This window comes from Mesoplodon densirostris, chromosome 10, assembly GCF_025265405.1.
Source record: "Mesoplodon densirostris isolate mMesDen1 chromosome 10, mMesDen1 primary haplotype, whole genome shotgun sequence".
NCBI classification, from domain to species: Eukaryota; Metazoa; Chordata; class Mammalia; order Artiodactyla; family Ziphiidae; genus Mesoplodon; species Mesoplodon densirostris.
The window spans coordinates 44,090,601-44,114,869 of NC_082670.1; the positions used below are offsets into that span (position 1 = coordinate 44,090,601).

General features: G+C 43.8%; 1 protein-coding gene across 1 annotated transcript in view; it reads right to left on the bottom strand.

Annotated features, from left to right (window-relative positions):
• Positions 1-24,269, bottom strand: part of LOC132497793 (dystonin-like) — a 504,834-nt gene that overhangs the window by 204,557 nt on the left and 276,008 nt on the right. Inside the window, 1 exon segment of the mRNA XM_060111281.1 lies at positions 9,687-9,853. Within this exon segment, the coding sequence (XP_059967264.1) occupies positions 9,687-9,853 (167 nt within the window).

The window sequence follows — 24,269 nt, forward strand, 5'->3', positions numbered from 1 at the left end:
AGGAGGGAAGGAAGGAAGGAAGGAGGGAAGGAAGGAGGGAAGGAAGGGGGAGGGAGGGAGGGAGGGAAGGGGGAGGAAGGGAGGGAGGGAAGGGGGAGGAAGGGAGGGAGGGAAGGGGGAGGAAGGGAGGGAGGGAAGGAAGGAAGGAAGGAAGGAGGGAAGGAAGGAGGGAAGAAAGGAGGGAGGGAAGGGGGAGGGAGGGAGGGAGGGAGGGAGGAAGGAAGGAAGGAAGGGAAGGGGGAGGGAGGGAGGGAAGGAGGGAAGGAAGGAGGGAGGGAAGGGGGAGGGAGGGAGGGAAGGAAGGAAGGAGGGAAGGGGGAGGGAGGGAGGGAAGGAGGGAAGGAAGGAGGGAGGGAAGGGGGAGGGAGGGAGGGAGGGAGGGAGGAAGGAAGGAAGGAAGGGAAGGGGGAGGGAGGGAGGGAAGGAGGGAAGGAAGGAGGGAGGGAAGGGGGAGGGAGGGAGGGAAGGAAGGAAGGAGGGAAGGAAGGAAGGGGGAGGGGGGAAGGGGGAGGGAGGGAAGGAAGGAAGGAAAGAAGGAGGGAGAGAAGGGGAGGGAGGGAGGGAAGGAAGGAAGGAAGGAAGGGGGAGGGAGGGAAGGAGGGAGAAACTCACTCCATTCACCTCGACATCAGTCTTAGCCCAACCTCTGTGCTCAGCACACAGCACACCAACTCACACACAGATGTACGAAGCCACCCGTGTCACTTCCAGCCGTTCTCAGATACATCACACAACACAAACATGCATTAACGATGCCTCACTTAGTCTATGGTGGCAGGACAGTCACCATGACAAATTCCTGAAGATGACTGTTTGGACTAAATCGTGTTCAGGCTTAGCATATTCTTACTGTTCTTATCGGTGGGAAAAAGCATCTCACCTCGGCCCCTTCCCCGCAAGAGGGAAAAAAAAAAAGACCTGTAATATGGTCCTTCCCTTCCCCCAGCAAATAACTACAAATGTGCAGGAGACCCACCCACAGTTGTGTAACTGGGTGTAGACAGTCCTTTATGCTCATATTTGGGTACATATTGTTGAAGAAACAAAGCCAAGAGCTCCAAGGTAGCAACAAGCTATAAAAGTAACTCTCCCTTTTCTCAAAAGGAGATGTATGAATTTACTTCCAATATTCTTCTTTTTTTTTCCTACAAAGTGACTCTCTCCTACCAACAAGGCAGAAAGCAAAGAATGAGAAACACTATAAAGAACAGAAACATGTATATGTGTAACTGAATCACTTTGCTGTACACCTGAAACTAACACAACACTGTTAATCAACTATGCTCCAGTCCAGTATAAAAAAGAAATTTTTAAAAAAAGAAAAGAAACACTATAATTCACAGCAAGCTTTGTTAGGACCTCAAGATTAGAATCTAACGCGAGACATTAGAAGATACCTAATGAATTATAACTCTCACTTCTTCACAAAGAACAATTAACCCCATAACAGCCTCACAGACTTTACTAAACACAGAGAACAGTATTGGTTTTGACAGAGTAACTCCTTCAGTTCCTATGTTTAAGTGACCTTAAATTGTAGAGAAAGAGTAAACTGTAAGTAAGTCTAGGGGCTAGATACCACCCTCCCCCACAAAAAAAAGGGGTGTGTGTGTGGGATGAATCAACTTATTTACTCTGGGAGAAAATATTAAACTACTTCTTTCAGAGAATAACATGAGAATATGAATCTATCAATGAGCCAAAATAAACAAGGTGCTGCAACAAAACAGAGGGACCTATCAGAGAACAAGAGATGGAGAGCACACAGCCACTGGTCCTGCACTGCAGGAGAAATCTCAGGGTAGGAGGTCAGAGAATGCTGAGGGGAAGCTGATGAAGGAAGAATGCATCAGGTTCGCAGTAAGGGGAGTCTTTAATCAAAGCCCATCTTCTCCTGAGCCTCCTAGCCACAGCCCTGTTATTTAGTGGGTCAGCAGCAGCCTGGAGGGAGGGAAGGAAACTGACATTTATTACATGCTTCCTAAATCTGGCATGACAGGCACATTCTCATCTGTTATCTCAAGACACCAGCCTCCCTCCCCGCTAGTATTCTAAATACACAGAAAAAATACACAGAAGATACTAAAAACAGTCAACGGATATGAACACTAACTCACACGCCTCTCGTGGATACAGATGCATTACCAGCCATGCACCTGAGCTCCCTACGGATTTTAAAATGTGATAATGTTTACAAGTCACCCACATATGCCCTCACAGTTCAAGTGTTTTAAGTTTATTTGGTAAGGTAAATAATCAATTTGATTTTGCCTCACAAACTGAAATGTTTGTGACTTTTTTTTTTTTTTTTTTTTTTTTTTGCAGTACGCAGGCCTCTCACTGTTGTGGCCTCTCCCATTGTGGAGCACAGGCTCCGGACCCGCAGGCTCAGTGGCCATGGCTCACGGGCCCAGCCCCTCCGCAGCATGTGGGATCCTCCCGGATCGGGGCACGAACCCGTGTCCCCGGCATCGGCAGGCGGCCTCCCGACCACCGCGCCACCAGAGAAGCCCTGTGACTTTTTTAAAAATGAACAACCATCAAGGCTCTGTCTGTGTCTAGCTCAGGGCCATACAAACCTTACCTGTGTACACACACACACACACACACACACCCTCGTACCTCTGGGTTCTGCAGCCTGAGGGCAGACCAGGTTCTGAGAGAGAAAAAATTCCTAGTCAACACTAATCCAACTTCCTATGGGAACATTTCAAACCCTAAAGGGCCTCCTCCCAGTATTAAACCAGTCCAATCCAGTATAGCTTGTAAGGTGTGACTGAATCCAGGTATGAGGCTGAATCACAGCCTCCAGGTTCTATTAAAGAAGATGACTGTGACAATGGCCTCACAGCCTAACCTTCCCAATTATAGCGTCTTTAAAGATTTAATAGAATGCTATTAGGATGGTCCCATTAAATTCTAATTCCAAATGAAGACAATGAACAAAATCACTGCTACCCAACTGCACACTCAGAAAAGTGAAAAATTCCTGGCTGCCTAATTAGAAAATATTTATATGGCATGCTTCTAAAACACGTGTTCCAAAAACGTTGTCTTACTTGGGTAATAGATTTAAAACAGGCTTGTGAAAAGGATGCCAGGGGCTTGAAAAGGAGAGTTAAATAAATGAATGTGATAATTTAAGAACAAGAAGGGGACAAGCAGAAACTAGTGAGCTGAAATAATTTCTCTACAAAACACCCCCAGCATTTCAGTCCTGACATACTTATTAGTAACTTGACATGTGGCCACCTGAGGCTCGCCTGGCCCCGCTGCACAGTCTGTGCTCTTTGTTCTGGCCCGTGGGTGCCCATTCTTGTCTCTGCCTGTCGGACAGAAATGTTTTCACGCTGAGTGATGCTGGGCGCTGCTGACTTGGAACTTGGCTTCCATCAGTGCTCCAGGGTAGGGACTGATAAAGTCAGACAAGTTGGGGGCTGAGTTCATGCTGGAAATCAGAGCTTTATTTCTCAGAAAGGAAAAAGCCCATTTTCCTGTGTGTACAAGCATACTTGAGAGCACAGAAGTCTCAGGTGAACCCTCTACTGTTATCACCTGCCTCTAAAAAACGTGTGCTACTGTCAGGAATTTCACTCCTCTGTGTGTGTCTTAACTCCTGGTGACTTACCCATCGACTGGCGTCTAGAGGATACTCCTAGAATCCCCTGGCTATTGGTTCTCAGTTAATTCTACTTCATCCTCTCTCGCTTTTAAGCTCCTTACTCATCAAATGCTCTTGTGACATCCTTGTCATCTAAGTCCATCAAATCCAAGTCTGCTTTGTTATTCTTTCAAATGAAAAGTAAGGTATGGGGCAACAGTGAGGCTTATTTACCTAAGATGTCTCACCAGTTGTGGTTTTTGGTGAAAAGGTTTTAATACGCTTTAAAGAAAATTTAAACTGTATAAACAAAACAAGCAGAAACTAGTATAGATATGTGGTATTTTTATTATTTGAACCCTTTGCATGGAAAACTGAATATAACAAATGAACGTGCCTAGAAGAAATTAGGAACAGAATTTCCTAAGACAGAAGCAATATAAAAACAATGTATTTATCAGTGGCCTATTTAAATAGAACCCACAGAACCATGCCTTGTAATCTCTTCTACTAAATCATATTACTTTATCATCCTTACTATTGAAACCGAGCAGGACCCTGTGGGTGGGGCTCCTGAGCATGGAAGCTTTTCTGTCCCATGTCTCTTGTCTGTAGGGAACAGACTCCAGCCTCCATGATCTTCCCTGAGTCCCAAAGGGCAGATTCGAACAGCTGCCAATCAGGGAAGGGAGGGGGATGCAGAGACAAGAGAGGACCAGCCCTGGGGCAGGGTCCTGGTTGCGCCTCAAGGGATACACATATCAATATCTTTGAGCTCTTTACAGAACTAAAACCCCCAATAAATGGAAGATGTCAGCATTCTTCGACTCTGAGGCCAGATTAAAGGAACCAGAGAAGCTCATCAAGATTAGGAGATCACCTGAGCCCAGATTAAAGGAGTGCAGGCCCTGCACACACCCTAATCTTATCAGCAACCCCACCCTTGTACCACTGCTATAAAACTCACCAAATCCTCCTGGGATGGGACATGCAGTTTTGAGGGGCACACGCCCGCTCTGGCGCCCTCTACCTGGCAGAGCAATAAAGCTATCCTTTCCTACCCTACCCAAAACCCTGCCTCTGAGATTCAGTTTGGCACTGGTGCACAGAGGCTGAGTTTTCAGCATCACTATCCATCGCACAATCCAGGCTATCCACCCTCTGTAGGATAACATGACACGCTAAAACTACAGAATAGTCCATTTGTGATTTTCCTCTTACTGGTACTAAGTATTTTAATGTTCTCTTATTATCTACAACTTTCCTCACTACATTACAGTTGTTGGTGATGCTATTTTCAGAGATGGCTGATTCTAAGTTAAACAGTTAATGCTGTCCTCATTTATTTCTTACAAGGAACCAAGATCTTAGCTGGCAGTTATGTATGATACTACTCATTTGGTCATCTTGTAAGCAGATAGGGTAGGGGGTCCCCGGAGAAAGAGAACCAGGCACGGCTTTCCTGATATAAGAGGAGCCATTTTTGGTCTAAGCCATCTTGTGATCTAAGCCTGGCCACAGTGCTTGCCCTTGAACAGATCTCAGTAATTAATGATCTTAATGGAACAAAAGAAAGCAGAAACATTGCCTGTTATCAGGCAAGAGAAGTAACAATAGCAAAGATAATATATCAGTTGTAAAGATTCCCAGTTCTGTTTCAATGAACCTGAAATGCTCAACCACCAGATAAACTAGAACCTCAGAGATGATGATGGTGACCTTTTCTGACCCTTGTGACTTCAATCAACTAAAGCTTGGGCTCTGTCCACCACCCAAGCCCCTTCATGAATATGCATGTACTGTTAGCTTAAAACTTCCCCAATTTTGCTGTTTGTGGAGACACTACTTCTGGAAAGATCTTCAGTGTTCTCCTTACTTGCTGCAAGTAAAATAAATCCTTCCCGATCTTTGGTTTGGTTGTGTCTTTTGGCTGGATGCCCAACAAAAGGCAAACCCAGTTTTCAGGTAACAATTTCTTAAATCCATCAAGAATTTTCACATGTCTCTGCTGAATATCATTAGTCTTCAAGGATGCACTACCACAGCTTCTCTGGCCAAAAGTTCCATTTCTTGATATGTAGTCTGCCTACAGGAAATTACCTAAGTATTTACACAGAAGTATACGAGGACTTGAGAATCCAGAGCAATCACCTCCATTATTTAAAAGTGTATGTGATATGGAGCATATGAGTTACCCTTTGAGCCTCAGTTTAATAATTTAACAATTTGATAACAAATTGATAACAATGGAAATAGTGCCATCTATCAGGACTGTGATAATTTTTTTTTTTTTTTTTTTTAGTACCCGGGCCTCTCACTGCTGTGGCCTCTCCCGTTGCGGAGCACAGGCTCCGGATGTGCAGGCTCAGCAGCCATGGCTCACGGGCCCAGCTGCTCCGCAGCATGTGGGATCTTCCCGGACTGGACTGTGATAATTTTAAAAGCTACCATATATTAAAAAGAGGCAGGACAGGAATTAATACCTGGTCAACATCCTGCATCTATTTCCTGGGTACCTGCTATGTGACAGTTACTTTCTTTTCACCTCCATGGAACATTCTTAGTGTGTAACATCTATAAATCAGTCTTATGAAAATTTCTCTTCATTTTTAAGTCATATAATAGTTCTTTAGAAAAACAGAATTTTAGAAAATTAAGTTTCTATGCAACTTTTAGAATAAAAGTTAGTAAATTGTTAGTAAAGTGCTGTTTCCTGGGGTTAACAAACACGCTCTCCACTTTCAAAAGTCATAATCTATGGGGGGGGACACTAATAGAAATATGCTAGACAATCCAAATTAATGTGCTTGATTCACAACTGTTGACAGTACTCATATCAATACAGAATCTGAAGGATGCTATTACCTTCCCATTTCAGATCTTAATTCTAAATCTTAGAAGATACTAAGTGCAGTGGGCCCTCTGTATCTACGGTTTCCGCATCCTCAAATTCAACTAACCACGGATCAAAAAGATTTGAAAAAAATCTCCAGAAAGTTCCAAAAAGCAAAACTTGAATTTGCCGTGTGCTGGCAACTATGTACACAGCATTTCCATTGTATTAGGTATTAGAAGTAACCTAGAGATGATTTAAAGTATATGGAGGATGTATGAGGTTATATGCAAACACTACACCATGCTACGTAGGGGACTTGAGCATCCACAGATTTTGTTATCTGCGGGGGTCCTAAAGCCAATCCCCCCGGCAGATACCAGGGGACAACTGTACACAAAAAACTTACTAAATCAGTTATTACAAATAATACTGGTTTATTCTTAAATGATAAACACTGTTTTCCTTCTCATCTCTAGAGAAATCTCTCGCATTCTATCTACTGCAGGTGACCTTGTCACATCAGGGAACCATAACCCTCTTTCCATCCACTGCCCCAGTCACGAGGTTGTTTCCTGTGAAGCCCTCCTTCCCTCTTAAGGGCCTTCTCAACAAAGTATCCTGTATGGTTAGACTTGGCATCTGAGTAGAAACCAAACCCATGTGCCACCTCAGATGATTTTTATTACGGAAGTCAAGTAAAATTCATATAAATAATAAAATTTCTTATCTGAAAAAATCCAAAAAGCCCAATGAAGTTGGTATGTTTCCAGAGTGAATCCAAATAAATACATTACAAAATTTAAGAGAATAATTATTACGTAAAGACAACTGTTAAGTAAAACACTACTCTCTAAATGTGATTAGTACTGCCCAATAGCCAAAAATCCGCTAACAGTGATTTCATAATTGTTCATAACTTTGTCTCCTTTGTTTCTAGAGTAAATCAAGGCTCTCAACAAAGAAAACCATGTGGAGCTCAATGCCACCTACTTAATTCTTACACATACTAGGAAAAAAAAGTACTCATTTGTTTTTTAAGTAAAAAGAAAGGCCCAAGGACTTACAAAAAATACAGTTCTACAGATGAAAGATTTCTTCTAGTAAAAGAAACCACAGTAATTCTAGGCATAGGGTAACTTAACAAAACTTCAGCAACAAAGAAATCTTCGAAGTATTTAAACCTGATATTCAGTATTTTTACCATGAACTCCAACAAGGGAAAACAAAGCACACTAGGAAATCCAAGTTCAAAGTTAAAGCTAACATACTACTATATACAAAATAGACAGCACACAGAACTCTACACAATACTTCATAATAACCTATAAGGGAAAAGAATCTGAAAAAGAAGAGATACATATGCAGCTGAATCACTTTTCTGTACACCTAAAACTAACACAACATTGTTAATCAACTATACTTCCATTAAAAAAAAAAGTTAAAGCTAAGCAATGTTCTAAAATGATCACTCTGTCAAAATAAAAGTTCAAAACAAATCACTTTCACAAGATCCAAATCTTCTCCTAAAACAACGTGAGCTCTGTAACATTAAACAGGAAATTTTAGGATCTTTGACACAGCAGTGACTTATTTAAGTATAAAAACGCACAGCAGGTATATACCAATTGGTACTCATAATCCTTCCTAAGTATTGAAGAGACAGTGCCTGGAGACCAGTTGTTTTTAAAAGTCAATTATTTTAGAAGAATACCTGGCTTCTAAATGTTTTGCTTCTAAGCTAAAAAACTTCAGAGAGCAGAGCACACCCTCAAAATGCATCGTGACACATATCCTTTGGTGTAACAATCCAAATACTGTCATTCAAAGGCTAAGAAGACCTTTCCATCCCAGGTACAGAACAGGTGACTTCCGACGGCCTGTGTTCTAAGTCACATGGGACACAGTGTGATCATCACACTGTCTGTGACCATGAAACCCTCTTGGCACTGTGTCCCTCAAGGAGAGCTGGCACTTTACTCTGGGCAAGCACAGGATTTTCTTTTTAACTCAGCAATCTACACCTACCTCTACTGAAATGTTGTCCTGTAAAGGAAGCAGACTATGACAGCATTTAAAGGGGACTCGGGTGTGGACCCATGGGAGACTCAGTACAGTTCTGTAGATGTCAAAGTCTCCAAAATAAAAAAGAGAGGGGAGAAAGGGGAGAGAAAGGAAAGGAAGAAAGAGAAAGGGAGAGATGGGGTTCCAGGCAAACAGACTGGGTGAGAACCTAGCTCTGCAACCTGGTGGCAGTGTGACCCTGGCTAACCTGAAGTTGTCCATCTATAAAAGTGGGTGACAGCAGCTCCTGCTTTATGGGACTCTGGGAGATGAGTGAGATAACATAAGGAAAGCATTTAACAGAACGTCTCACATGCAGAAAGTTATCAAAATATGAACTATTCTGCCTAATATTTTTATTGCAATCAAATAAGTTTGTCAGTTTAGTGAGCTACGCTATTTAGGAAGATATTCAGTTCTTCAACGACATGATATAATCCTTGCAAAACTAAGAAAAATAACGGAGATCAATACATCATTTTCAGTAAAGAATTTCCAGGGATTTCATTCCTTATAAGGCAATAGGAGTCTGGACTCAACAGGCAAGTACCTGGGTTTGAATATCAAGCCCGACACTCATGGTTTTGTGACCTGAAGCAAGTGTTTACTCTGGTCTCAGTTTCTGTCTGTTAACTCAGGGAGGACAAGATTCCCTTAGGGATGCTGTGTGGCCTGAGTGAATGAACATATGTAAACTGCTTAGGACAGCACCTGGCACTTAGTAGGTGCTATGTCAGTGCTAAATCAGATCTTGGGGTTCACAATTCTCACCGGGAAACTGTTTACCACCCCGAAGTTGGCCACCGTTAAACCCAGCTACTCACTAGAGTAACTAGATGAGGAGGCTATGACGTGGAAACTTGTGAGGCTTAGTCTGAACCTTGACCTCACTAATCATCAGCTCTCTGCATACACAATCTTGGTCCTCCACCTACAGATTCTACGCATCAGTGCTTACTCTCCACTAAGTCACTGACAAAATCCAAAGACACACCATAGCTCTGCTTATCTGAGTGACGATCTCTGGGTAGTGGAACTGTGATTTTTTTTTCACTTGTCTGTATTTCTAATGTTCTGCCATACACATTCAGTGCTTGTCTAATAATAAAAGGTTATTTTAAAATTTGGAAATGAAAGAAACACTTCTCAGATTTGTCAAAGGGGGAAAAAACCCAACCAATTCCATACCTGTATTTATGAATGATGGCATTAAATAGTTTTCCGTCTCTCCAGCAGGTGGTGAAATTTTCACACCGAATCCCCGCGTAACCCTCTGTGGCCTGCTGTGTCCACAGTAACAATCTCTCTTTTGCAGACATGTCTTCTGACTCACCAGTAACATGGATATCAGATATCTAAATGGAACAGAAAACATTAAACCATTAGGAAGGAAGGAAACTAACACAGATTAAGAACCTACTATGTGCCAAGCACTTTACAAGTGCTGGTTCACTTAATCCTCCTAACTCTCACTTGTAAGAGGAGTATATTTTTCCCATTTTACATATAGGGAAACTGAGTTTCAAAGAGGTTAACAGATGGAAAAGTCGGATTTAACCCAAGCATCTCATTTTTTTTCATTCCAAAATGTCCCAGTGTTGAAAATTCTCCATTCCACTTTACTAATTAGATCTGTTCAAACAACTTAAGCACATGTTTTTCCAAGTTCAAATGGATCAAAGCAGAACCTAAAAATTAAACTACGTTACTACCTGCAGAGAAAAACTTGATCCAACAGGTATTCTGTGTAAAGAACAGAAAAGGAAAACAGCACCCTCTCCAATTAACCACATTACATAACAATTTGGCTTGAGGTCTCTCTAATTTTCTCATGCATCCTCATTCAGCTTACTCAATGGGAAACTTTTATCAAATAATTTTCCCTATACTTTGTTTTCATTCATTTTTTAAAGTCTCTTCCACTAAACAATAATAAAACAGGCCCCCAGTTCACACGATTTACGTCTGCAAGTCGCCCTTTGATAAGGGTCCTACTTAACCTGCTGATAATGACATTGAGGCACCAAGTGACTTCGGCAGGGGTCACACAGTGATTTCCAAACTGGGAGTAACACCAGCAAACTGTTCCCTCAGCCAGTGCAGGAGCAAAGCCAGGGGATCAAGAGGACAGGCGGCCAGCCAGGGTCAGATGGGAAGCAAAACGGAGCGGGGGCAAGTCATCCTGCACCAGAAAGAAAATCCCTGAAGTCATGACACTGGCCCCAGTCCTGGCTGCTAGTCCCATAGCTTTGAACACGTCATTTCACATCCATGAGTCAACAGCCTCATCTATGAGGAAGAAGGAGGCAGAAGCAGATAATGTTCAAGACTCTTTTCAGTCTAAACTCTGAGAGGCTAAGACACTGTAAAAACAACACAGGTCCAAACAGGCAGTCAGGCAACTGAAAGTAGAAAACCCAGACCAAAGATAGCCCTTAGTCTAGAAAGATGAATGGATAAAGAAGATGTGGCACGCGCGCGCGCGCGCACACACACACACACACACACACACACACACACACAGTGGAATATTAGCCGTTAAAAAAGGAATGAAATAATGCCATTTGCAGCAATATGGATGGACCTAGAGATTATCATACTAAGCGAATTAAGTCAGACAGAGAAAGACAAGTACCATATGATATCACTTATATGTGGAGTCTAAAATATGGCACAAATGAAGTTATCTACGAAACAGAAACAGACTCAAAGACACAGAGGACAGACTTGTGGTTACCAAGGGGAGGGGGGGGTGGGGGAGGGATGGACTGGGAGTTTGGAATTAGCAGATGCAAACTATTATACATAGAATGGAAAAACAACAAGGTCCTACTGTATAGCACAGGGAACTATATTCAATATCCTGTGATAAACCATAATAAAAATATGAAAAAGAATATATATGTATAATAACTGAGTCACTTTGCTCTACAGCAGAAGTTAACATGACATTGTCAATCAACTATACTTCAATAACATTTAAAAAAATAAAATAAAACAAAGAAAGCCTTTTACACTGGGCAATGCTAGGTGCAAACAGAAAGCCCTTTATTCCTACCACTGCCCCAGGAGCCAGAGGACTAGAGGCCAACCCAGGGACCTGGGGCAGGAACACGTGGCAGTTAAGCCCACCCTAGGCCTACCAGCTCTGCCAGCACCCCGTGGAAGGGATGTAGGCCCACACGCCTCTCTCCATCCGGTACTGGGTGAGGTAGCCGTGCCAGGGAGCTCACACCCAGACACAGCCGGAGCAAGGCTCCCTACACAGGGCCAGTATTTGAAAGTGCAGGAGTATCTCAATTTAGTCATCTTTCCTAGGAATCTGTGCTCATCTCCACAGCACAGGAAAGAACTGTGTGCGTGAACATGTTATATAGGATATATGGGAAGGATTTCTTTTTGTTTGTTTGTTTTTGTTTTCATTTTATTGAAGTATAGTTGATTTACAAGGCTGTGTTAGTTTCAGGTGTACAGCAAAGTGGTTCAGTTACATATTTATATATTCTTTTCCAGATTCTTTTCCCTTACAGATTATTATAAGATAGTGAGTACAGTTCCCTGTGCTATAAGGTAGGTCCTTGTTGGTTATCTCTTTTATATATAGTAGTGTATATCTACTAATCCCAAATTCCTAATTTACCCTTCCCCCCGCCTCTCCTCTTTGGTAATCTTTTTTTTAAAACATGGGGAAAAAAAGAGCAGAAACATCGCCCAACTTCCAACTGACATTCTGCCCTAAAATCATGCTGGGGAGCCTTTCCAGCACATCCCAGGAGTTCAAATCCCATCTCTACCACCTATATGTTCAAGTTACTTATCTGCTTTAAGATCGTTCTCTCACTTGTAAAACAAGGATGATAACAGACATTACACTGTGTTGTGCAAATTCAACAACATGGACACAGAGTAATGCCTGGCACACAGTAAGTACACTTTCAATTTGTTGGCTATTTTATTGCTGTGGTTATTCTCTTTTTTTTTGACAAAGGGAGAAGCAAATACTTGGCTTTATTATTCTCCCAATTCTCTTAGTAAAAGGAGTAAAAGATAAAAGTTTTCAAATTTGTTGCCTCAAACCAATTGAAATCTCTGAAAACAAGGTTCAGAGAAACGAATCTAGGAAACTGTAAATGAAAAGTTGAACCTCTACGTAAAATTTCACAAGAGCCTTTACAGATTGTAAAATCAGCTGCTTTTGGACTTGTGGTTGAGAAGGGGGAGGTGGGTGGGGGAAGGATGGACTGGGAGTTTGGGATTAGCAGATGCAAATTAGAATATATATGATGGATATAAGCAACAAGGTCCTACTGTATAATAAATAGCACAGGGAACTATATCTAATATCCTATGATAAACCATAATGGAAAAGAATATATATAAAAATGTATATATGTATAACTGAGTCACTTTGCTGTACAGCAGAAATGAACACAACATTGTTAATCAACTATACTTCAATAAAATTAAAAAAAAAAAAAAAATATATATATATATATATATAAAATCAGCTGCTTCTGGGAACCCTAAGAATGCAGGAGCTACGTGGGTGGTATTTATAGCTATATGAAGAAAGGGGCGATAGCTGGGCAGAGGCGGGGACTGGTTTCTGCCGGGTCAAGAACGTTCCATGCCAGTCCAGTCACAAAGGTAACTGCCTGTTACCAAGGGCTGCCAAAACGTTTCAACCACAGGGTAAGTTTAATAGTTGCAGCGCTGCCCAGCACACCCAGGGAAAGATATTAAGGAAGAAGAGTTTAGAGGTCTGAATATGGCTAAACATCAACCAGGAGAAAATAATATATTTTATTAAATAAGTTCCCGAAAGTTCCCAAATCATATTTCAGCACGTTATTCTCACACACACCGTATCAGACCATTACACATGCATACACTGACTCAGAAGCTATAGTTTTAAAGGGTATTTTCAAATATATTATGCACCAAACTTTAACATATCGAAGACCACTATTACGTTAAGTCTTTCAGCTTCTCCTGGGATTTCCAATTAACTGAGTAGTAACCCCATAGGGAAATCAAGGCATTTTTAGATATACTGTTACCACTAGCCACTACCTATCTGAGTTTATCAAACTTTTCATGATACAGTGTAAACAAAATTAAAATGCAAAATAAACCAAACACTAAACGTTGTTAAGTCTGCAGTTGCCACTCATGACTCCTAATGTAAAATCTGTGCATTCGGCAAAACAGCCTGACTCTTCCATCAAGGGCAGGCCAGGTGGGATTCCAGGAAGTAGCCAAGGCTCCTGCCTTCGAATCCTGGAGGCACACAGAGAGCAGAGATGGTTTCAATTCCTGCTGCCTGCATTCAAATCCCAACTGCAACCACTAAGAGGATTAAGACCCAGAGCTACTCAACATGGATGGACCTACAGACTATCATACTAAGTGAAGTAAGTCAGACAGGGAAAGACAAATATATGATATAGCTTATATATGGAATCTAAAAAAAAATGATACAAAGGAACTTATTTACAAAACAGAAAGAGACTCGCAGGCATAGAAAACAAACATGGTTACCAAAGGGGAAAGGGGGGGAGGGATAAATTAGGAGTTTGGGAGTAACAGATACACACGACTATATATAAAAGAGATAAACAACAAGGACCTACTGTACTGCACAGGGAACTCTATTCAATATCTTGTAATAACCTGTAATGGAAAAGAATCTAAAAATATATATATAAATATATGTATACTTGAATCACTTTGCTGTACACCTACAACCAACACCACATGGTAAATTAGCTATCCTTCAATTAAAACAAAGAAAAGATTCTCCTCATTTTTAAAACGTAAATGATGCCATAATAACATCTTCCTCCTGGAGCAGTTCTAAAGTTTAGACAAGATAATCTGCATTATCTCAGCACAGGGCCTGGCAGATAGAAAACTCTACAAATGTCAGCTTCTCCCACCACAACTTCATGAGCAGTGCTTGCTGCTTCAAGCCTCTCACCAGCGATCTGTCAGCTCACATCTAACACAAACAAGAAACTTTAGACCCAAGTTCCTTTCGAAACTGGAAGCCCTCATGCCACTCATCCGGGTCACTGTTGCTGCCCCCCAAGCGCAAGTTCTTCCTCCCACTGAGCCTCTCCGGCCACGTTTCATCTCTGCTTCATCTCCCAGACCCAGACTGCCTCCACTCCCAACTTTCCAGAAGTATCTATTCCACGGCGAACCAAGTCCGCCTCAGCGTCATTACCCTGCCCCGCTTTTTACTGAAACCCAGGCCCGCCCACTGCGCTGTGTTAACTCAAGTCCTGGACACCACCGGGCCCACGGGCAGGGCATGTGTTTCTAATGCTCCCAGTGAAAACCGGTAGTTTTCAAACCATTATCCACGGGCACAAAGACCTTGCCTTCACACAGCAGGTCACTCTTGTGCCACCATCTTCTTCCTGTCCTCAAGATGACCCACACTCCCCAGCGGTCTGACACCGGGCTGGCTGTCCCCGTCTGCATCCAGGGACCCATCCTCACAAGGCTTTGTCTTCCCTCCATGTCAGCCGGTCACACACACCTGTGGCCACAGTCTGGATCTTGTCACATTGAACCCGACCTAGTCCACTTCAGGTCTGTACCTTCTGATAGCAATGTCCATTCTTCCAGTACTTTCATTCCTTAACTCCAGCTGGACCAACCACCAGGCTCAGCAACATCTCACATTCCTCCACTGGCCTGATTCTGCCCCGTCTCTGAGCCCTCGGCTCTCTTTACCTCCTTCTCCATTCGGTTTGCACCACATGATCCATCACTTCAAGCACCATCCTCAACTCCCTCACCCCGTCCTCACCTTGCAACCACCAGCCAACCCTCAACCCTGATCCAGGCAGCGGTATGTCTTCTCCACCCCTGCCCTGAGTATACACCTGAACTAGAGGAAACCATACCACCACGTGGACCACTGCCTCCACGGATCCCAGCTCTGATCTCAGAAGGGGGCTCCAGGAAACTTGCCTTTTCTTCTCAGTGTCCTAAACAGCCGGGTTTTCTATCCCTCACAGCATCTCTGCCAACTCTTCACGAAATGCCTGAAGCTCGTACCCCACCCACCCTTCTTTCCACACCTGGCATCACTTTTTCATCTTCTTTACAGAGAAAACAGTGACACACATAAGAGCCCCCTCACTGTCTCACCCTGTCACCCTTGACCTTTGCTTCCTCCTGACCTGCTTCCCTCCTGTGAATCCTCCACCTCCTGGTGGGGGGAGGAGGGGCGGTGTCTCACTATCAGTGACCCTCCCCTCACCTGGGTCTCTTGCTCTGAGTATATAAGATGCCCAAGGCTCTTCCATCCTAAAATAAATAAAAACAAATAACCCTCATAAACCCAGTTTCCTCTGTACTTAGCACCAACTCTCTTCTCAGTAAACCAACTGGAAAAAAAACCATTCTGTGTTTTATAATCTTTTTTATCTTTACTCCTCAACCCGTCCAGACTTGGCTTCCACCCCAAACACTCCACGAAAAGTAAGGAGAGGTGACCAGATAAAAAGGGAGGGGGTTCTTGCTCATGATTCTGTTTTCTCAGGAAAGAAGGAAATTAGACGGTTGGTGGAACGTCACAGAGGAAGTGGTGGGCACAGGAGGGGATCAGGCACTGAGAGACGGCACAGGGTCACCGGTCTCTCCTCCAGTTCCCCATCCTGACCTTGCCAAGGCAGCAGTTCTGCCAAAACTGCTCATCTGCGAATTGCCCACGAACCCAGGGAGACCTTAGTACCTGATTCCAGGGGTGCATGAGCTGCCCCAAGACTGTCTTCAAGGGAGAAGAAGGTCTTATAGCCCCATTTCTTCCGTTTCCCCATGGCCAACGATGAGCTGAAGCAACTATTATCTTTACTCAGGACCATCGCCTCTAGTCTCCAGTGTCAATACCAACAATACCGAGCTCAGGAGAGCTTCCCCTTCCTCTGGAACTAAGCCTTGGTGTCAGGACTAGTAACAGCCTCCTAACCAGCTGCACTGGACCACGTCTGCCCTGCTCTCACTCCGCAGACACATTAATCCAGGTCAGTCTCGGCTGGTCTGCCCAGACCCAAGCCATTCTCCTTCTATTCCACGATCAAACCATACGAACATCAGACCATGTGGACTACACACTCCCTCTCTCCTCAGGTCCTCTGTTCAGGCTACTTCTCCCCTTGGAACATCCTACCCATACCCTGCCCAACGTGGTCAGACTAGGTGCTCACTTACCATCTGCTGAGTAAGGGGCGGGAGACAGAGAGGGAAGGGGGAGGAAAGGAGGGGAGGGGGGAGGGAAGGGAGAGGGAGGGAGGGAGGGAGGGAAGGAGGGAAAGGAGGAAAGAGGGAAGGAGGGAGGAAAGGGGGAGGAAAGGAGGGGAGGGGGAGGGAAGGGGGAGGAAGGAAGAGAGGGAGGGAGGGAAGGAGGGAAAGGAGGAAAGAGGGAAGGAGGGAGGAAAGGGGGAGGAAAGGAGGGGAGGGGGAGGGAAGGGGGAGGAAGGAAGAGAGGGAGGGAGGGAAGGAGGGAGGAGGGAGGGAGGGAGGAGGGAGGAGGGTGGGGGGGAGGCGGGGAGGAAAGATCAGAAAAACGTGTCACGTTTTCATTTGGTATGAATGGGTTTTAGCCTCTCATGTAAACCTTGTCATCTTACAAAGTAAATGGCTGCCAATTAAGCTCACTTTGCAATAATCACCAAACACCCTGACCACGGCCCAGGAGTGCCCGGGAGGTGAGCCCAGCCCCAGGAGATTACTCTCCAGAGCCCTGCCCACCAATCCCCATTTCTCTGGGTGTGTCCGCCTCTGTGTCTCCAGCAGCCCATCATCCCCTTTCGCGTCCTCCTGGCCTCACGTGTCCCCATGTCTGTGTCTCGTGGCCCCACGTCCCTGGGTGTCTCTGTGGCCTGGGTGGGTCTTTCTGAGGTGGCCGCCCCACGCTCCCCCTCCTGCTGCCCCAGTCCTGCCCCCAGTGTTATTTATGCTCCCCCAGCCTGTGACAGCCACCGCCACGCCCCTCACAGTGTCCCAAGGGAGGAGGGGCATCCCTGCCAGGAGCCCTCTGCCCATCTCCCTCCCTGCCTCGCAAGCGCCCACCCACCACCCTCACGTGGCTCACATTCAACTGCCAGAAGTTTTGCTGCCAATAAAACGTCTGAGGATCGCAAAAAAAAAAAAAAAAGGGAGAGCCCCACATTACCTAAGTGTCATCGAAATCATTTCTGTAAAACAATTTCATAAACTTGACCCAGGACATAGCCTTGAAATGCTTTTTCAATGAAAGAAAACAAGCCAACACCCCCCATCTGAGAGTTCACTCTGATTTCACTCCCAGCTGACAGCGGACTGGCCCCGCTATCTGCTGCGGGAATCGCCACAGCCTCCGGGTTCTGGTCAGCTGAGGCTGCAAGCCTGGAAGTCCTCTGAGTAAAGTCAATGCCACTAGACGACTGCGCGACAGCCACACCTGATTTTTATGGATGTTTTCATGGTTCTGGCATGCAGGGAGGGGAGGGCACACCAACAGCCAACTTCCAAAGCTGACTCACATACTCCCTAGGAGACTATTCACATTTTTATTGTATTTTATTCTATACAAGGCAAATATGCAACTTAAAAAAAATTTTAAATAACTATAATTTATTGAAAAGGTTAAAAAGTTTAATCAAATTTACTATTTAAATAATCGACATGTGACACCAGAAAGGCAATGTGTCTGAGGTTAAGAGAACTGAGAAATTTAACTTAGGGAGGCTATAAAAATAGTAAAGGATTAAGGAATCCGGGGAACTCAAACTGGAAGGTCACAAAGCCCTCTGGCAACTCCCTGGTTTCACTGGTGAACAAGCTGAGGCCAAAGGAGGTGAGGGGACTGGCCCAGGGTCTCAGCACTCGAGCAGGCAGGGGCCGAGGGGATGGACCTATGTCTCCTAAATTCCAACTCAGAATTTGCAAGAGGAGAGTGAAATCTCTCCTTCATATTTAGAAAAGAAATCTACCCGTACAACTGAGACTGATCTTTCCTCAGGAGGCCCAGTGGGTGCTCACTCTTCAAGGCTGGGGAGATGTCTGCACCCAGGTTGGGTTAGGGTTAGGGGTATCCCCTAGCTCCCCTCAACCCTAAGGTCAAGACCCTTCCCCTGGAGCTTGCCAGAGTCTACACGGGCAAAGCAGCGGCTACAGAGAACACTTCTCATTTTCAGAGGAGGACCCACCCCTGGATCTCTCACAGGAACCAAGAGTCAGGGTTCACAGAGGTCCCCTCACTAGACTAGACACATGCCCTTGACTGCCAGGCTCGCCACAGAGCAGCAGAGCTGCCCCTAGATTCACATCCTTCCTCTTCTTCCAGAGCTGCTGCCATAGGCCCTCTGGATGCATCTGGACTGAGCTGCAAATAAACATATTAGTTTTACGACTCGGTCCCCCCCCAGGGGTTATTTCTGTTCCAAGAGGTTGACAGAATTTTAAGCTAATGGTGGAATTAGGGAACGCACTGTCTGACACGTTACAGGTATTCACTAAACATCTGCTGAAGAAACGGTCAAAAGAAGAATGGACCTGGGGGGTGAGGGGCAGCTCTGCTGGTGCAGAAGGATACCTTATGTCCAAGGAAAGAAAGAAGTGCTCTTCACAACAGATGGTCGCAACATGTGTCCTCTTTTCAACTGGAGCAGAAGACAGTGGTGAGATGGAAGTTATAAAGCGCCTACAACCTCCTAAGTCTTTCTCCCACATACTACTTCATTGATCCTCAGAACAAGAAACCACCCTAGTTCACAGACATGGGAAGTATGACCTGCATTAAATGTAAGTCTTCTGGTTTCTCCAAAGAAGACATACAGATGACCAATAGGCACATGAAAAGATGCTCAACATCGCTAATTATTAGAGAAATGCAAATCAAAACTACAATGAGGCACCACACACCGGTCAGAATGACCATCATTAAAAAGTCTACAGGGACTTCCCTGGTGTCACAGTGGTTAAGAATCTGCCTGCCAATGCAGGGGACACGGGTTCAAGCCCTGGTCTGGGAAGATCCACAAGTTGCAGAGCAACTTAGCCCATGCGCCACAACTATTGAGCCTGTGCTCTAGAGCCCATGAGCCACAACTACTGAAGCCCGTGAGCCTAGAGCCACAAGAGAAGCCACCGCAATGAGAAGCCCACGCGCCGCAACTAGAGAAAGTCCATGCAGAGCAACAAAGACCCAACGCAGCCAAAAATAAATAAATAAAGTCTACAAATAACAAATGCTGGAGAGGGTGTGGAGAAATGGGAACACTTCTACACTGTTGGTGGGAATGTAAGTTGTTGCAGCCACTGTGGAAAAGAGTATGGAGGTTCCTCAGAAAACTAAAATAGAATTACCATATGATCCAGCAATCCCACTCCTGGGCATATATCCAGACAAAATTATAATTCAAAAAGATATATGCACCTCTATGTTCACAGCAGCACTGTTCACAGTAGCCAAGACATGGGAACAACCTAAATGTCCATCAACAAATGAATGAATAAAGAAGATGTGATACATATGTACAATGGAATACTACTCAGCCATGAAAAAGAACAAAATAATGCCATTTGTGGCAACATGGATGCAACTAGAGATTATCATACTAAGAGAAGTAAGTTAGAAAGAGAAAGACAAATAACATATGATATCACTTATATGTGGAATCTGAAATAGGACACAAATGAACCTATCTACAAAACAGAAACAGACTCACCGACATGGAGAACAGACTGGTGGTTGCCAAGGGGGAGGGGGTTGGGGGGAAGGATGAAGTGGGAGGTTGGGATTAGCAGATGTAAGCTTTTATGTATAGAATGCATAAACAACAAGGTCCTACTGTGTAGCACAGAGAACTGTATTCAATATCCTGTGATAAACCGTAATGGAAAAGAATATAAAAAAGAATGTATGTATAACTGAATCACTTTGCTGTACAGTAGAAATTAACACAACATTGTAAATCAACTATATTTCAATTAAAAAAATGAAACTGAAGAGCTCCTAAGTCCCCTTTCCTCTGCTACAGCCAAATCTATAGCGACACCCTACAGCATTTCAGGAAGAGTTTTATCTATCAATGAACCAGCTCATTTTACAGAAGGAAAAACTGATTTAAGGGATACACAGTGGATATGGGAATGGTAGCTGTCAAATGTTCTCCCTGCAGAACCCAAATCCCTACTGGCTAGACACGAGTATCATCCAGGGAATTTCAATTCCTTCATATATTTTTGTTAAAATAAACGACAGTTTATACTCTAATTGAGAGAGTTCAGGTATTAACAGGGATGAAAGCAGCAGGTTGGAAAAGGTGATCTCAAGGTGCTTCCACCTCTTTTAACATAATTATTTCAAGAGTGAAAGTTTATCATTGGGAGCAAGGTTGTCGCAGAGCTGTGGAGGGTGGTGACCTGTGTTCCATCCCCGACCCCACCGCTTACTGGGCCTTGGTTTCCTCTCATCAAGATGCCGACACGCACACATGGTTCAGAATGGTGCCTGCCCCACATAAGTGGAAGTGACTGCACCAGACTGAGGATTATCCCCTACATTTTTTTGCCCACATTGCTTGACACTGTATTCAGGCAAAAGCAAATTCCACATTGAATGTGTCAAAACACTCAAATATTTCCAAGCCAAGATGTTTGCTTCCAAAGATAATCTCTTCAACGATGTTTCAACTATTTTGGCAGAAACCAATGTAATCAACACATTTTTAGTGTCTGCTTCCAAGTTTCAAAAATGTGTGAAAAGGCTCCACAAAATATTCTTAACTGTAAAGACAGCACACACATTTTGAAAATGCTATCTGGTTAAAAAACTGCCTTCCTGAAAGGAAGAGTTAAATTGAGGATAAAAGTAAAAAGTTGATAAAGTTCAAGTGCTAATGCTTTACGTTGATGGCTACCTTTAGCAAATGCTCATTTATTTCTTATTCAAATTATGGGGGAAAACTAACACAGATATGACTATTTTTCTTGTACAGTAAAGGATTTTAAACTTGGCATGTCCTTCAATTAACTGAAAAGATAGAGGCATTCCATTGCTGATAGAGATCCAATTCTGTGCAACGATTTTAAAACTGAACTTTCACAAACTGGGTCATGAAATCCAAATGAAGACTAGAAATTTAAAAATCTATAAACTCATTTTCACTAAAAAAGATGAAATGGTTCAGAAAGAAATGTTAATTAGTCAACTATAAACCAAATGACCTTTGCTTTCAAGATCTATAGAGCAAAGGTACCGTGGAAAAGTGGAAATATTTAGATTTTACCCCTAGTCCTTGAATTCTAAGCAGGTTTCTATAGCCTAAGATTCATAGAAGACTCGGTTAAAGAAAAAAATATTGAATAAATATTATATTTCAGTGAGATTGAATATTAATGTATTATTATAACATTTTGAGATAGTTCTCAATTATTTTGTTTTTATAATTTAGAAAGTCAATGAATGAAAATATCTAACCCATCATTACTCAGATGCTGATAATGTAATTTGTACACTATCCACACCCCTCGCCACCCTTCCCTCCTTGGCTTCTCTCCTGTACTTCACTGCCCTGTTTACTGCAATTCACCAAAGGATGAAAAGGAACATGAAAAGAGTTCAGTGTTCAGTAGTTAACACAGCTATATGACAGAGTGGGATGTTAAAATGACAACAGTCCCCCTTATCCAGTTTTGCTTTCCGTGGTTTTAATAACCAAAGTCAAACACAGTCCAAAAATATTCAATGGAAAATTCCCAGAATAAACAATTCTTTTTTTTTTTTTTTTTTTTTTTTGCGGTATGCGGGCCTCTCACTGTTGTGGCCTCTCCCGTTGCGGAGCACAGTCTCCGGACGCGCAGGCTCAGCAGCCATGGCTCACGGGCCCAGCCGCTCCGCGGCATGTGGGATCTTCCCAGACCAGGGCACGAACCTGCGTCCCCTGCATCGGCAGGCAGACTCTCAACCACTACGCCACCAAGGAAGCCCCCCAGAATAAACAATTCTTAAGTTTTAAATGGCACGACATTCGGAGGAGCAGGATGAGATCTTGCACCATCCCGGTCTGCCCCACCCCCAACAGGAATCATCTCACTAGTCACTTCGTATATGTCTTGGTTATCAGACTGACTGTTGCGGTGTCCCACTGCTTGTGTTCAAGGAACCCTTATTTTATTTAATAACTTAATAACAAAGTGCAAAAGCAGTGATGCTGGCAACTTGGATAGTCTCCTAATGTACCTAATGTATAAACTTTATCATAGGTATGTAAGTACAGGAAAAAGCACAGTATATACACAGAGAGTTCAGTACTATCCAGTTTCAGGCCTCCACTGGGAGCCTTGGAATGTATGCCCTGCGGGTAAAGGGGGAACAACTATATTAAGCATCCTCATCCCCAAAGCCTTTCAGGTGACTAAGTTTATAGCCACTGTCCCCATCATTTATAATGAACAAACAATGGGATATAAGTGCCTAGTGTTGGTTCAGTATATAACAGGTGCCTAAGAAATGTTTGGTAGAGGAATCAAAGAAGAGACGGATGGAAGAAGGGGTGAAAACACTCAACTAAAAGGTATGCAATGAAATGCATGGATTTGTAGGAATTTAAAAGTGAAAGAGCTGTATGTGGGGAAAGGTAGGGAAATGACGTCAGTTCAAAGTTCAGCTTGGAGATAATTCTGGGTGAGATCCAAGCCCTTCCACGTCCTGGCTGAGTGACTTGAGCAAGTCACTATGTCTCCTGAGGCTCCATGTCCTCCTCTGTAAATGCAGCAAACAACAGAACCATTTCATGATGGTTAAACAGCACAGTGGGGGGTGTCTGGCATGCAGCAGGACTCCACAAATACCATGCCTAATAACAGTCGTGTCGTCATCCAGTCCCACATCCTACTTTTCTGGAAAATGAAGCCGAGGCCCGGAGAAATGAAGAAGGCGTCCAAGGCACACAGCTCTCTGGCAGCAAAGCTTGGCGAGAACTCACACCTCCTGCCTCCAGGCCCGTGATCCACACTGCTTGTCAGAAAACCCACGATGAGGAGAAAACGAAGGGTGAAGCTGGTTCTCAGAATTTAGCATATTTTCAAGAAACATGTGAGAGGGCGCCTGAAACATATGCAGTGTTCTCACGTTCCGTCATAAGATATTCTGATTCAGTTAAATCTTCATCTGGAAGATGAAGGGTAAAGCTTCATCTGGAGATGATTCAAGCACCACAGGGACCCTGGGGTCCACTTGAGAACATGAAGAGTAACGAGCGCCTAGCCACAGTCTTGACCATCAGAATCACTGGCCCACGGTGATCCATTATATTAGAATCACTAGAGTTGACATCCAGGCACCTATATTTTTCTTTTAATATTTATTTTATTTATTTATTTTCTTTATCTTTTTTTTTGTTTTTTTATTTTTTGGCTGCATCAGGTCTTAGTTGCAGCATGCAGGATCTTTCGTTGCAGTGCACAGGCTTCTCTCTAGTTGTGACATGCAGGTTTTCTCTCCAGTTGTGGTGCACGGGCTTCTCTCTAGTTGTGGTGCACAGGCTTCTCTCTAGTTGTGGCATGCGAGTTTTCTCTCTCTAGTTGTGGTGCGTGGGCTCCAGAGCAAGTGGGCTCTCTAGTTTGCTGCAGGTGAGCTCTCTAGTTGAGGCGCGCAAGCTCAGTAGTTGTGGCACACGAGCTTAGTTGCCACCAAGCATGTGGGTTCTTAGCTCCCCGACCAGGATTGAACCCTCGTTCCCTGCACTGGAAGGTCGATTCTTTACCACT